The sequence below is a fragment of the Toxorhynchites rutilus genome, chromosome 1, assembly GCF_029784135.1.
Source record: "Toxorhynchites rutilus septentrionalis strain SRP chromosome 1, ASM2978413v1, whole genome shotgun sequence".
Classification (NCBI taxonomy): Eukaryota; Metazoa; Arthropoda; class Insecta; order Diptera; family Culicidae; genus Toxorhynchites; species Toxorhynchites rutilus.
In genome coordinates, this window is record NC_073744.1 from 34,390,845 (window position 1) to 34,406,814 (window position 15,970).

Below are 15,970 nucleotides of genomic sequence, written 5' to 3' on the forward strand. Positions count from 1 at the left end.
GAAGCGCTTACTACCGCTATTGAAGCAGCACGAGGGCCCGACCATCTTCTGGCCGGACCTCGCTTCGTGCCACTATTCAAAGGACGTGTTGGAGTGGTACGAAGTCAACGGGGTCACCTTCGTGCCAAAGGAAATGAACCCGCCCAACGCGCTGGAGCTTCGCCCAATAGAGAAATATTGGGCGATTATGAAGCAGGCCCTCCGGAAGAACCCAAAAGTTGTCAAATCGGAGGCGGACTTCAAGAGAAAATGGATTTCTGTTCAAAAAAACTACAACCTGACGTTGTACAGAACCTTATGGACGGGGTAAAGAGGAAGGTGCGAGCATACGGGCTTGGGCTCGAAGTATGAATAAAAAGAAAATGCCAAAAGTTGTTTAATAGTTTTTATTTTACTGTCTAAAATTTTCAAAAGGATCGGTCTACTGGGCGAATTTCTACAGCGTTTTTTTCGTGATGCAGCACCCTTTATTTGGTTGCATTGTTATATGGATAGAAAACATTAAAATAAACTCTTTCTCATCAATGTATTTTTCAATTCCCAGGGGAACTGACAGAGTATTTTTCAGCAACGATTAGTTCTTTCCCGATTTTCCTCGATACTCGAAGCCCACCAGTGGTTAATGCTAACTCGATAACCACCTGTTAATAGCACTTAATTGAAAAATATTTGGTCACAGTGTTACATGGATAGAAAACATTAAAATGAACTCTTTCGCATGAATATAGTTTTCAGTTTTCAGGGGAACTGGCAGATTATTTTTTAACAACGATTGAATCTTTCCGGTAATTTCTCGATGCTGAATGGCATCCAAACGAAAATAGTTCCGCGCGTGTATGTGTGTGTGTTGGCTGCTCCCATGTTTCAAGCGGAACCGTTTGTGGCATCACTCTCCTCCTGATGGATTCCCTTTCGGCCTAAGGTGCACAAACAGGCTCTTGGTGACACCGTTCATCCGCGCTTTCATGATATCATGAAAGAACATGATAAACGAAGAGCTTCACCACAACATCGACAGCATGCTCCAATCGCTGTTCAATTATAACTGAGTGAATTTCCGAGTGGCGCTCGCTTATATACCGATTGGTGATTTCAATAGCCTGTTTTGAAAGCAATTTTAAGACTATTGAAACAAGTTTTTGGATCAAAAAGTAACAAGTATATAACGCGTAGACATTTTATCTTTCGAATGAAGTGTTAATCATACCATTTCGTTCAGTTGTTTAGGAGCTATTAATGCTCAAAATCTCGTTCTCCGGCGTAACGCTTTCGTTTTCGAAACTTTGATTTTACACCCCGGTATAGAAATGAAAGACGTAGTCCTACGTCAAAAAATAAAATCATTTAAATAAGCGAGTGATTTAGTGACGACCCAAAACAGCAGGCGAGAATTCGCATGCAAAGCCAGCCGTTGGCGGCAATTTTTTTTTCCCAAAATCCAACCAACAAACGACGCGGGGCTCATTATTATCAGCCACAAGGCACCGATAGAGTGTGAGCTCGGCCTAATGTGCCTCTTGCACGAATTCAACACACGACAAGGATTCGCTCAAGCCGACATTAACGACAGTAAATTCGCACCTCCTTTTTGTTGTGTGGGGGGAAGGGGGGGGTTTGAAATCGGTGGTTTTGCGCTAAGCGAGCTGAGTGGTGGGGAACGATAACAATTCGGAAGTAATGATGTGCCTCTCCACACGAAGGCCTTAGACCGTGATTACCTCCGTTATGATGTTCCGCAGATCCTGAAAGTGACTGTCGACGTCCTTCTTGATTACGTCCGGCCAGCCTTCCTGGTTCCGCGGGTTGCTAATTATCGGGTAAAATATCTCGTCCACTATCACCGCAAGGTCATCGATCGGGTTCGCCGACAGGTCGCCGTACATGATTTGCTGTGGAAAAAAAGGACAGAGAGGGCAGCTTTAGATGTGAATCGTTTTGCTTAGCTATGCTAGGACGCCAATGTGAGGTTCAAGGAGGTCTTTTACTACAACACATTTTTCACATTTCCCGGGGTTTTATGTGAAAATGATTGTTGTTTCGGTTTTATTATAATTAGGTTGTTCCACGTACATGATAACGAAAACTTATTGTTATGCTAAACGAAACAACTGTAGGAACAGCGCTTTAACGTCGTTCAATGTGATGGTTTGATGTTTGCTTCACAACATTTTTCTCAAATATGATAGCTATGAAAAAATCCAATTGTTATGCCAAACCGATATATTGGTTCTCAGATTTTCGTGTAAATTTGAAATTTTGTTCCTTATCGCTAAATATTAAATCCATTTTCTATTCTTTCATTAGGGTGCCCATTTCCATTAAAGGATGGTGCGAAAAATAAACTTTTTAATTTTTCCCAAAAAAAACTTTTTTCATAACTTTTGAATTATTGGACTTTGTTTTCGTAGTTACAGATTTTTTAACATGGTTACATGGATTACATGGTTAAAAATGGAGGGCGTTTTTTCTTTTTTTTCAAGTTGAGTTTTTTTGAACTTAGGGGTTGTCCACACGTGGACAGAAAAAGCACGATTTTCGGTTCCTCCTTGACAAGCATGGACATTTCTCATACTCCTACCTCCATTGTCCACGTGGACATTCTATTTTTTTGGAAAAATGCCAAGAAAAAATTATAATTTCATTTGAATTTTATTTGAAGCTTGTTTCTATTTTCAGCCATTACCACTCTTTTCTTCTATATATTTAATTATGCAAAAGTGGACAAGGAGTCATCATTTATCAGTGCATTTTTGAACACAAGCCTAAATAGGTTAGATCTACATAGACATAAACCTGAGTCTGATAAATCTATAACTACAGAAATATGTGGATAAAAATTTTCTCCTACGTTGACACGCTGTCCGGACCATTGTGGATTTTAATACATTTATAGCCAGGTGATGTATATTAAGAATACTATGACCATGAGTGCTCTCTTGGGAAGTTCGTGTAACTGCTGTAGTGAATTGATCTTATCGGGTGCTAAGTTTTGCTATAAGGAAGCTAGGGAAGGGAATTTAAAACGGACAAGTGAGTTCAGGAAAGTGAAGCAGGTAAAATAATAACATAATTACTTCTAAGGAAGAAATATATGGGTAACATAATGTTAAGATCACGACTACTTAAGCTATCATGATCGGACATATGTGAGTAAACCCTTTCTAACTTCTAAATCAGCAGTCATTTGAATTCTTTAATTGTATTTTTTAAATTACCAAGCGACATGCTCGATATCATGTTATCATGTAGACCACAATTACATAAATATTTAGTAGCAAGAACTACATGATAAAAACGCATATTGAACACGAATTGATTGTATAACAACCTAAACATTAATCGAATAAAATCTGTATCAACGTTTAGCCTATAGAGCCAGACTCTCGCCAAATAATTAGGGAGAATAGAGTATCATCTACCATTTCATTCCAAGATCATCCCTTCATTTATGCTGCCAACTGGTAAACGTCTATAACCGGCAAATGGAGAAGTTCATAATACGCATCGACTTACATTGTGAGCTAACGCCAGTATGTAGGCAACTAGACTGCTCGTCGCGTTGTGAGGAAAAACTATATGAATATACCATACAACTACTAACAAATCACTCATACATCGGAAAATGAATATTTTTACAGGGAACAAACTTTTTCATGTTTTCTATGAAACAAATACAACCAACCCTAATTTGTTTAAAGTCAAGATAGCGAGATTTTGGTATGGAATCTCCTGAAAAAATAAAGTAAATTCTCATGTTACACATGCTCCTGAAATGTTTCTAAATAAAAAAACAGGAAGTGGGTTATATCTATGGTATAACCGCAAGGGTGACGTAGGACTATCGTTGATTTAGAGATCATTTGTTTGAAGTTGAATCTGAATTCATTCTGAATGAATGAATATTTGGGGGACTTCGAAAACGAGAGCGTTACGTTGGAGGCACAAGGTTTTATGCATCCAATATTGGATACGGAAATATCCTACTGATGGGGAAGAATAATCTTCAGAAGCTATCCTGTTAATTGCGATTGATTGAAAAATCACAAAACCAAATGTATTTGGTCACAGTGTTACATGGATAGAAAACATTAAAATAAACTTTTTCACATGAATGTAATTTTAAATTCCCAGAGGAACTGGCAGTTTATTTTCCGGATCTTTCTCGATGCTGAATGGCATCCAAACGGAAAGAATTCCGCGCGTGTGTGTGTGTGTGTGTGTGTGTGTGTAGCGGCTGCTTCGAGATCTTCCCGGGGAACCGTTTGTGGCATCACTCTCCTCCCTTCTGGCCTAAGGTGCACAAACAGGCTCTTGGTGACACCGTTCATTCGCGCTTTCATGATAAACGAAGAGCTTCACCACAATAGCGACAACATGCTCCAATCGCTGTTCAATTTGAACTGAGTGGATTTCCGAGCGGCGCTCGCTTATATACCGATTGGTGATTTCAATAGCCTGTTTTGAAAGCAATTTTAAGACTATTGATACAAGTTTTTGGATCAGAAAGTAACAAGTATAAAACGCGTAGACATTTTATCTTTCGAATGAAGTGTTTATCATACCATGTCGTTCAGTTGTTTAGGAGCTATTAACGCTTAAAATCTCGGTCTCCGGCGTAACGCTTTCGTTTTCGAAACTTTGATTTTACACCCCGGTATAGAAATGAAAGACGTAGTCCTACGTCAAAAAGTTTACAGAACATGTTTTTTTTATCCCATTTATTTATTTAAGGCTCATCAGCATTTTAGCTGTAACAGAGCCGAATTTTAATCGTGTATATGTCACATGGTTATCATATAACTATAATTAGCACATTACACAGTTGCCATTCGCCATTATTCCTTCTATACCATTACATATGGTACATTCACACAGTAGCCATTTAGGCGTAAGAGTATTCTTTCTGTTCTTCCATTATTCAGTTGGACCACCGGACAGCGGAGACAGTTGATTGATCATTGTTGAGTTATTTATAGAACATCAGCCCGATGTGTCTTGCAGAGTAGAGCAGTTGTATGGATGAATCGATCTTATTTCGACCGTGGATCGATCTCCATCACTGATGATTGTTGCGTGGACGTAGCTATTCTGTAACAACACAAAGATGGTCAATGAGGGTCCTGAGTTTTGAACTCACGATCGATCGCTTAGACCCCCATACAGAACATGTTAATTGAGATAATTTACACACAATAGTGTTGTAACATTAGTTGAACATTAGTAGTATTTTTTCAAAGAAAGTATGAAAAAGATGTTGTTGGCAAAACTATTTCCCAGTAGCAGTGCCTTGTGGGTAATTATATTGGCTATTCATATAATTGTTTTTCATAATTTTATAAAATATATTTGAAAAATTCAATTTTTTGATTTTTTGATTTTTTGATTTTTTTAAAATTTGTTTGATTTTTTTTAAATGAAAATTCAAATAATTTTCTACATTAAGTTCTTGAGCTCTTGAGTTTTTTCAACGTTTTTTGAAAAAATCGTAACGCAAAGCTAAAAGATTTAGAAAGCTTTGATTAAAGAATGGAATGCAGAAAATGCATTATTTATTCTCAAAAACATGTTTTTTTTCTAATAAGTATTAAGTACTAAATGACAAAATCTGTTTGGTAATTAAATAATAAATAATAATAAAACATATAATATTTTATCATTTTTCTCAACATCTTGTTTTATGGAGTTAATCATTTTGGCAATTGAAGCATCCATATATAAAAATGGATTTCTGTCTTATTGTCTGTCTGTCTGATTCTTATGGACTCGGAAACTACTGAACCGATCGATATAAAAATTGATATGTAGTGGTTTTTGGGGTCGGGGAAGGTCCTTATGATACTGTGAGACCCCTCACCCCTCTCTAAGGGGGGCTGCCATGCAAATGAAACACAAATTTCTGCATTACTCGAGAACTAATCAAGCAAATGGAACCAAATTTGGCATATGTAGGTTTTAGGGAGCAATAAATGTTTTATAGTGGTTTGACACTCCTTTTCTCCTCTCTACCGAGCGGGGTAGGGGGTGCAGAACAACTCTAGAACTAATCAAACAAATGGAACCAAACTTAGCATATAGAGGTTTAGGGATCGATAAACGTTTCTATAGTGTTTCGACACACCTACCCCCTCTCTAAGGGCATGGGGGCTGCCATACAAATGAAACACAAATTTCTGCATTACTCGAGAATTAATCAAGCAAATGAAACCAAATTAGGCATATGGAGGTTATAGGGTGCAATAAATGTTTCTATGGTGGTTAGACTCTCCACTTCCCATCTTTAAGGGGGGGCTGCCATAAAAATGGAACACAAATTTCTGCATAGCTCGAGAATTAATCAAGCAAATGAAACCAAATTTTGCATGTGAAGGTTTTAGGGTGCAATAAATGTTTCTACGGTGGTTAGACACTCCACCCCCTCTCTAAGGGTGAGCTGCCATACAAATGGAACATAGATTTCTGCATAATTCAAGAAATAATCAAGCAAAGTGAACCAAATTTGGCATGTGGAGGTTTTAGAGGGTTAAGAAACATTTCTAAAGTGGTTCAGCACCCCTCCCACCTTTTTGAGAGGAGGAGGGGGGGCTGTCATAAAAATGGAACACAAATTTCTGCATAACTCGAGATCTAATCAAGCAAATGGAACCAAATTAGGCCTATGGAGGGTTTAGGGTACAATCAATGTTTCTCCACTCCCATCTCTCTACTCCACTCCACTCCCATCTCTAAGAGGAGGCTGCCATACAAATTAAACACAAATTACAGGGGGCACACAAACACAAACTTCTGCATAACTCGAGAACTAATCAAGCACAATTTGGGATGTGAGGGTTTTTGGGTATGAGAAATGTTTCTATGATGGTATGACACCCCTCCCTCCTCTGGAATGGAGAGGGAGCGAAATTGATCTTTGTTCGAAAATGGAAATGGATTTTAATGTGATGAAACGCACTCCTATATCTTCTTCTATCTATACCAATAAAAGAGCATCGCCGAATGTGTTGATAAGAGCAGAACTTGAGAAAGGAATTTCCGATTTGGAGCTGTCTTTATTCTATCATATTTTCTATATAAAACATTTACTCCATGTAACGGAGAAACATGTTATTTGCAAATGGTTGAAAAATCTTGAACGAGAATTGTGTCTGAAAATAATCTGATATTATAATGAGTTTTGTTAGAAATACAGGTCGGGCTCGATTATCCGGAGACTCGATTATCCGGGATTCGATTATCCGGAGTATTTTATTTTTGATTTTCGGAAATTTTGAATAATTTGTAAAATAATTCCATATTGAATAGCTAATATGGGTATCAAACGAAAGGGCTTGACTAGTAGAACACAGTTATTTATGAAAAATGCAAATTCAAGATGGCGGCCCTTACAAAATGGCGGATTGTATATTTTCTCAGAACTCCATCAATATGGGTATTAAATGAAAGGGCTTGACTAGTAGAACACAGTTATTTATGAAAAATGCAAAACTAAGATGGTGGCCACTAGAAAATGGCGGATTACATATTTTCTCAGAACCCCATCAATATGGGTATCCAATGAAAGGGCTTGACTAGTAGAACACAGCTATTCATGAAAAATGCCCAAAAATGTATCAAAAGAAAGTTCTCGACTAGTAGAACATAGCAGATAATGAAAAATCCTATTTCAAGATGGTCGCAGTCCCCAAACAACTAATTACTTTTTGAATGGTTTCATTCAGCTTGACCTGTTTCTATGTATGTTTGAATGTTTGTTGGGTTGTCCCACATTAATAGAAAATTGACCCCGCTCATGTTGAATGATTGATCTGAAATATGGAACATACATTTAATTCTACTGTCATTATAAAACTGCGTATTCCATAATCTTGAAAAATTCAATTTGGCCGCCGCAAAAAAAATGGCTGAATGGCTTGATTTGGAGAATACACTACACTTTGAACAACATAAATTCGAAAAGGTCGCCGCCACAAAATGGTCGACTATGTATTTTTTGCAATCCCCTCAATATTGGTATCAAATGAAATGTTTTGACTAATAGAATACAGTACAGGTCGGACTCGATTATATACAGACTGGATTATATACAATTTTGGACTCGATTATATTCAGTTTGGATTTTTTTTTTTATATTTCAAATATGGCTTATTTCATGAAGAAATGTAACCTTTCAACGTTATGGTGAAGTTTAAGTGGCTATTCCATGTACAGTGGGGTGAGAATTTGTGCCTCCAAGAAGAAATTGTGGAGTGGTTAAAGAACTTCATTTTAATTGATAGAAACAATCTTGTTTAATATAATTTTTTAGGATAAAATTAATAATAACACATTAAAAATTATTAACTTTTAAGTGTTTCACTTCCAAAATGTTATTAAAATTCACTAGTTTATTTGTTCCACTACTATATCCTGTACTAAATTATCTCATCTTTCAAATGAAAGCATCAGAATCGTCTTTGAAGCAACAGAGTCCGAAACAAAAAAAAAAGTTCTGTAAATCTGTCATTGTTGAAATTCGAACATATGCGTAGGAGGATTTTTTTCATCAAATATGATTGTCTATCACCTCCTGAGGGAATCTGGATAAATTATTTTTTTTTTCATTTGAGAAAGGTGTTTTCTGACTTTAAGGGGATGAATCAAAAATCAAATTCCTCTTTTATTTTCAAAAAACGAAAAATACATGCAAAAAAAAACAAATAAAGAAAAAAAAAGACGGGTGGGTAATGTCGGGGACATAACCGGAGTGACGTAGGACTATACAAAGGGGACAGCTTTTGTTAAATGTATATTTTAAATATATTGTTTTATTTTCTTCTCCTACGTGAATACCTACCTATCTACTTGAAAAATGGATTAGTTTACTGTTTACTCTTTATGAACATGTTGGTGGTTCTGAAAAGAACCTTTGGTGTTGTGTTTTTGTTATCACTCGATATTCCCATCTTGTTCGGTTAAACCTTCCTGTTTAGCTAATGCGTTTGCCACTCGCCACAGCTATCACAGTTGGAAAATTTCTTCCCATCCAGCTTGTGACATGTTGTTCAGTAAATTACATTTAATGCGACGTGCCGGTGAAACACTTTGCCACTCACTGAAACTAATTGTTGCCTTGATAAGCGCCGAACCGAAGCTGCTCTGTTCTTGATGCGGGTTTTCTGATTGTCGTGAGCAGCTTTGCAAGCCAACTCGAGCACTCCGACGGCCGAAACTCTATAATCGCTGTTAGGTATACTGGTGCTCCGGCACCAATCCGTTCGGCCTAGTTACCCTTGCGGAGTAATCAGTGAATGCGACCAACAGGGAACTGGAGACCTGCACGGTTCGAGTGAGACTTTGCCTTTCCCTTAATTTGTCCTCCTTTGTTACGTCCACGATGCCGATGCCGTACAACCACACGGGTTTACGGTTCGAAAGAAAATAAGATATTTTTTTGAGGTCCGCGTGTTTTATACTCTTGCGGTACACACTCACAGGATAGAGACAAATCAGCAGACTCAGCCAGAGGGGCGAGTCCAACGAGACGAACGAATGAGCGTTAAAAGGGAGCGATGGCAAAAAAATACATTCATTACGATTTGTTCGCTCGTTGGATTCACATGCAGGCTAAAACGGGTCCTTTTCAGGATCACAAAAATATCTTCAATCTAAAGAGTTTATTGTTTTGTTATCACTCGATATTCCCATCTTGTTCAGCTAAACCTTCCTGTTTAGCGATTTGTTGCCACTCGCCACAGCTTTCACAGTTGGAAAATTTCATCCCATCCAGCTTTGTGACATGTTGTACAGTAAATTACATTCAATGCGACGTGTCGAAGCGCCACTCAGTGTCGCATTGGAGGCGATTTTAACCTGTAATTGAACATTTGCGATAACAGTGGTACAGTGTCGACTTTCAATGTGGGGTCATAATTTGGATCTCTATGTTTACAAAAATGTCCAACTAAATAAGTCGCATTACATGTCCGTCCAATTAGCTAAATGTCGAACTAATTGTAAATTACTGTACTTTCAATCTGGAAACAATTTAAGAATTGGTGAAAATTGAATAATCAGGAAATTCCCTAACTATCAATAAGCTCAGAACAACTGCCAAATTCACATACTCATCAGATCCTGGCAAACAAATTATGAAAAAATCAATTTGTGTTTTATTATTATTTTGGATAATGTTTTAGAAAGCATTGAACTGTATTTCCTAAACTCTTTTTTGGAAGATTTAATGGCCCTGAAAAGCGCCTTGTTTTACGGAATGGTTCCAATTTAGAAAACTTAGTACTCGTGGTTTTGAAAAAAACCATTTCGAACGCCCTCGATGCCGCCTTGTTCTGGATTTGCCACCAAAGCAGTTTGTATAAAGAACAAACTTTTTTCTTCTGCTACCTGATGTCGTTTTGCGATTGCGTTTGCCACTCGCCACTCGCTGCAACTGCCTGTTGTCTTGATGTCCACCGAACCGAATGTGTTCTGTTCCGAATGCGGGTTTTCTTATCGTCGCGAGCAGCTTTACCAGCTAACTCGATCACTTCGGCGGCCGAAACTATATAACGCCGGCTAGGTGGACTGGTGCACTGGTACTAACGCGCTCGGCCTAGCTACCCTTGCGGGGAACTCCAGATCAACACGGTTCGAGCGAGATTTTGCCTTTCCCTTCACTTTTCCTCCTTTACCATGTCCAGACATGGCTGCTTGGGTTGGTTTGTTGATGTGTTGTGATGCGAACCGATGTGGTGTACGGTTTGAATGAGAATGATCGTTACGGAAGGAAGGAAGGTCTTGTATTATAGAGACTTTAAACTTTTGCAGTTCATTCGTCTCTAGCCTTGAGAAAGGCCCTTCGAAAACTCTACTCTATTTACTCCAGCGCAACCACCTCCACCCTCTTGCCTTGAGAAAAGCACTCGATCCCTCGCCGTCCAGCTCGTCCAGCAACGATGTTGTCCAGTCGGTGTCCACACAAAGAATGATCGTTACAGTAGCGGAGCGGGGATTTTTAAGCTGACTGGCTGGTTCGAGAATTACGCATGTGTGAGACTGCGACCAATGTTTCCCTCATTTTTTTTCTTTTTCCTTTCCAGTCGTGCTTCATTCTATTTCGCTGCTGCTCTGGTTGCCCGTTTTGGTCGGTACGATTTGAGGAGCACAAAATGGACCAATCAAAAATGGGCACATAGTGCATTTGGACAATGCTTGATATTTCACAATTATTCAATTATTTATCTCAAGAAAAATGAAATGTTATTCGTTATGATAGATGCGTAGATATATTTCCTATCAATTGATGCAAAAACCTTTGCGATCTATTGAGAAATGCTCGAGTTATAAGCGTTCCAAATCTTGCATTTTTTCCTACTTGTTCAGTGCCTAGATTTCCATTTCACCCCCTATATCTTCCGGTTAGACGTAGTCCTACGTCAAAAATTGTTTTGACTCGATTATCCGGAGGATTCGGTTATCCGGAGTGAAAAAAAATCAATACTCCGGATAATCGAGTTACAAGTCGGACTCGATTATCCGGAGTATTGATTTTTATAGTAAAAGGTAAATTCAACGGGGTAGATTAGAAGATCAATCAATGAACAGTTCTGCGATTGGACCCATGAACTTGCTCATAGTAAGAAAACGTGAATGTTTGAAGGTATTGATAACAAAAAAACAAATGTTGTGCGGGACGAAGTTTGCCGGGTCAGCTAGTTGAAAATAAAAGAAGAATTTATTTTTTAATTCATCCCCTTGAAATCTAACATCACAGCCTTCCTCGCATGAAACAATTTTTTTTTTTCCATAATCTCTCATTAGATAATAGATGATCATATTTGATGAGAAAAATTCTTCTACGCGTATGTTCGAATTGCAACAATGACCGAGTTATAGAACTTGTTTTTTGTATCGGACTCTGATGCCCCAAACTGGATTGTTTCTATCAATCAAATTAAAGCTCTTAAATCACTCTACAATTTGTTCTTTGACACCCCACTTTCTTGATTTCGCTGCAATATCGATATAACAATTCCTGGTGAAAATTCAAGCAAAATATTCAAAAATCGAGATTTTTACCCCCCTGTATTTATACAGCCACTTCAATTTCACCTTAACGTTGAAAGGTTACATTTTTTCTTGAAATAAGTCATATTTGAATGATAAAAAAATATTTGTTTTCAAACTGTATATAATCGAGTCCAAAATTGTATATAATCGAATCATATATAACCGAGTCTATATATAATCGAGTCTGTATATAATCGATTCCAACATGTATATCGTTATCTTGACTTCAAAAACCATTAAGATTAGTTATATTTTTAAAAAAAGAAAACATGAAAAAGTTGTTGTTAGAAAAACTTTTCCTCTGTAAAGATGCTATTCTTCCGATGTATAGGTCACTTGTTGGTAATTGTATGGAATATTCAAACTTTTTTTTTCTTGAGAATTTAAAATAAATACATGTTTTAGGAAAAACGAATTTAACATATTTTTTTAAAGTGTAATTTTTTTGACAAAAAGTTCTCGGTATATTTTTATGAAAATTTAATTGATTCCTTACAGATCATTTAATGACCAAAATTTAGTAGGTCTTATAGTTTATGAGTTATACATTTTTGGAAAAGATTAAGATGAAAACTTTGCCCTTTTCAAATAGCAGTTAATTTTTTTTGGGATTTGAAGGACTATAATTTGCTTAAATGACCAATGTCTTTACACCCACAACGTTGTACTGCAATTTGGGATGGTGCTGCCAATGGCCAGTCGAGTTGACATGTAATTTGTCCAATGTCAAATAGCAACATCAGTTTATTTCACTGATTACAAAATTCAATGAAATTATTGGATTCGTGCCATAATGTACACTTCATAGTATTTTAATCACACCAGTCACTATCATAGTGCCTAGTTTGCTTACAAAACAGCATGAGAATGCTGTTGCGTGATGAACATAAACTCATAAATATGTAATAAAACCTGCGGCTAAAACAAACTCTGCAGCTCCTGATCGTGGAGCATTTGCAGTGTGACCGCAAAACCACAACACCCATCAGAAGCGTCATCATTAGCATGAGTGGTAGACACAATTTGCTTTGCACCTGGTCACGTTGCGTCTGTTATCGAGTGGAAATATGATGTAGTGTCAGATTGTATATATGTACACACATACGGCACGATTGTAGCATTCAGCATAGGTCGACGAATGATTTATGCACTTCACTTTCGTCTCGATTTAGCACACGCAGCATATAACAGTCGCTTAATCAAGCCGTCAGTGACGGGACACTTTATGATGCCGATAATGTCTCCTACGGACACAGAGAGCTTACCTCCCGGATGTTGTCAATGTCTAGCACCGTCTCCTTCACCTTCACGAAGAAGCATCGCTTGCCCTTGCCGGCGGTGGGGAAAAAGTGCGTCGGAATGAGTGCTCCGGCATTATTTAGCGTGACGATTAGCCGCCGGACGTTGGCCCGTTTAACCCATTCCATCACGATCACCTTGAACTCTTCGTTCCCCATCAGTTTCTGCCATTTCTCGTCCTTCAGCCGCATAGTCTTGAGCACATAGCTTCCCACGAACGCGGCACACGGATCTTCCTTTTCCTCTTTTTTCTTTTTGTCATCTCCCATGCTTGAAAATCTTCAAAAAAAATCAGAAATTAAACGGAAAAGATCTTCCTTTTACTGACAGCCGACGAAAGGAAAAAAACGTCTAGCCACAACCAACTACTCAAGCGAAATGAGTGTTGGTCCGAAGTTTAATTTCCCTCAACGCCTGCTTGGAATCGATCATACAACGAACTATTTGCCTACCGGAAAGGCCCCTATGGTAACTAACGCGATTTCAAATGTGGAAAGCAAAAAACCAACCGTCAAACTTTCCCACTCAACCAATTGCAGAGTGCACACAGACACCCACACGAAAACAGCGCCATCCTTTGAAAGTGAATTATTTCTACACATCACTGTAACTTGTTAATTGGAATACCATAGCCGTGGAGGATTCGAACGGAGCCCATCCCTGCAGCAGCAACAGCAGCAATAAGTCGCCGAGCGCCAATTTCACCCCAATCAAACGGCGGGCTTCAATATGGTTACGCGATTCGAATCACCTGCTGGAAGGAAGGAAGCCAGGGGTTCACCTCCGGTGTTTCGTCCTCGTCCGCGCGGTACCGTGTGATGAGTAAGGCAATTGAAAACAATCAAGCCACCGGAACCAACCGAGAAAAGCGGTGTGCGAATGGGTCGGACGGCCCAATACTGTTTGATCATGCCGTACCGTTGTTTGCAAACGTTGACTGGTTTGATTTGGAGCCCTGGTTGTTTTTGGTAAATATTGGAATGACGCTATGTAATTAAAATTCGGCACCTTGTTCAAGTGTTTCAGCTTGATGTTATGTTGTGGATGCAAAATTTACGGGCACAGAACGTCCCGGAACATTTTTCCGCAGGTCTTCTTGTGAGAATAGATGGGTATCTTGAAATTGATTATACACCGTAGCAACTAATTAATTATATTCGAAACAATGTTGCTTATGTTGCTATTGTTATTTGTCCTTGCTGTTTAGGACCGTCGGAGAAGGCACAGTCTTGGGCGTATATGGGACATAACTTGAGCTGGCTTTCTTCTTTTCCCTTATCCGTCACAGGCTTCAACTTTCTGGTGAACGTCAACGTTTGCGTCACTCGAATACGCGTTAAATCCCTTTGTACTGCACGTCTTGAGGTTCGTATCTTAAGGCAGTATTCTAGTCCAGAAATTAAAAATTAAAAAAAATTCTTCATATTTCTGTTGTTAAGACATTCAAGAACATATTCTAGAAAGGACATATCGGAAATCCTATTATTTACCGTGTGAGAGCCATTTTAGTGATGCGTTATCTAGCCTGGTACGGCCAAAACAATGAACATTAAACGTATTTTCCTCGAAACCTCCTGTGTTCGCTTTTCCCAGCAGTTTCTCTGTCAACATACAGATCAAACATCATTCGGGTGCTTTCGTTGCTATCTGTTTTTACTCCGTCCGTGTTTATTTCATATTTCACCATAAAATGAGCTTCGCGGCATATTTTAATGACTCCGCTCTGAGACTGAATTCGTTTCTCTCTCTCTCTCTCGTTTACAAATTGTACATGAGTTCACAGTGGTTAAGGTAGTAGCCCGGTGTGACTGGTTCAAAAAATCGATTTTGACATAGGACTACGTCTTTCATTTCTATACTGGGGTGTAAGTTCAAAGTTTCGAAAACGAAAGCGTTACGCCGGAGAACGAAATTTTGAGCGTTAATAGCTCCAAAATAACTGAACGAAATGGTATGATGTACACTTCATTCGAAAGATAAAGTGTCTACGCGTTCTATGGTTGTTACTTTTTGATCCAAAAACTTGTTTCAATAGCCTTAAAAATGCTTTCAAAACAGGCTATTGAAATCACACCAATCGGTATAAAAGCGAGTGTCGCTCGGAAATCCAGTCAGTTATGATTGCGCAACGATTGAGGTACCATCGCTGGAATGAATGGATGTTTCCCTAACACAGACTTGAAATCCATGGAGCCAGGGGAAACTGGCATTGCAAATTAGATGCAAGCCGCGGGCACTTTTGTACTCGTTTGCGTTTTTGCAAATCGGAATATATCGCTAACACGGATTTCAAAACCATAGAGGTGGGAAATTAGCATTGCAAATGAGATGCATGCTGCGGGTACTTTTGCACTCGCTTGTATTTTTGCAAACCGGAATGTGTTGTCCCAACACAGATTCCGAAACCAATAAGTTGGGAAAATCGACATTGCAGATCTTGGCAGTACATTATACTCCCATTCATTTTTACACTCGGGAATTCATTTTGCTAACACGGTCTACAAAAGCGGGTAGAACTTCTACGCTTACCGTGTACCGTGTGATGATTAGGTAAAAAGTTGATACCTATTTGCTGCGATAACCACTACCATAATACATGAATTGACCTAAAAAGAGATTTGTTTGCAAT

General features: G+C 38.5%; 1 protein-coding gene across 4 annotated transcripts in view; it reads right to left on the reverse strand.

The window, feature by feature from the left end:
- LOC129767361 (dynein beta chain, ciliary-like) overlaps positions 1–13,701 on the reverse strand; it is a 41,164-nt gene extending 27,463 nt beyond the window's left edge. For all 4 annotated transcript variants that reach the window (XM_055768177.1, XM_055768157.1, XM_055768167.1 and 1 more), the window contains exons 1-2: positions 13,308–13,701; positions 1,719–1,889 (exon numbers count right to left, since the gene is read on the reverse strand). In XM_055768177.1, the coding sequence (XP_055624152.1) occupies positions 1,719–1,889; positions 13,308–13,610 (474 nt within the window). In that variant the 5' untranslated portion in view covers positions 13,611–13,701. The remainder of the gene's footprint in view (positions 1–1,718; positions 1,890–13,307) is intronic.
- Between the last annotated feature and the right edge of the window lie 2,269 nt (positions 13,702–15,970).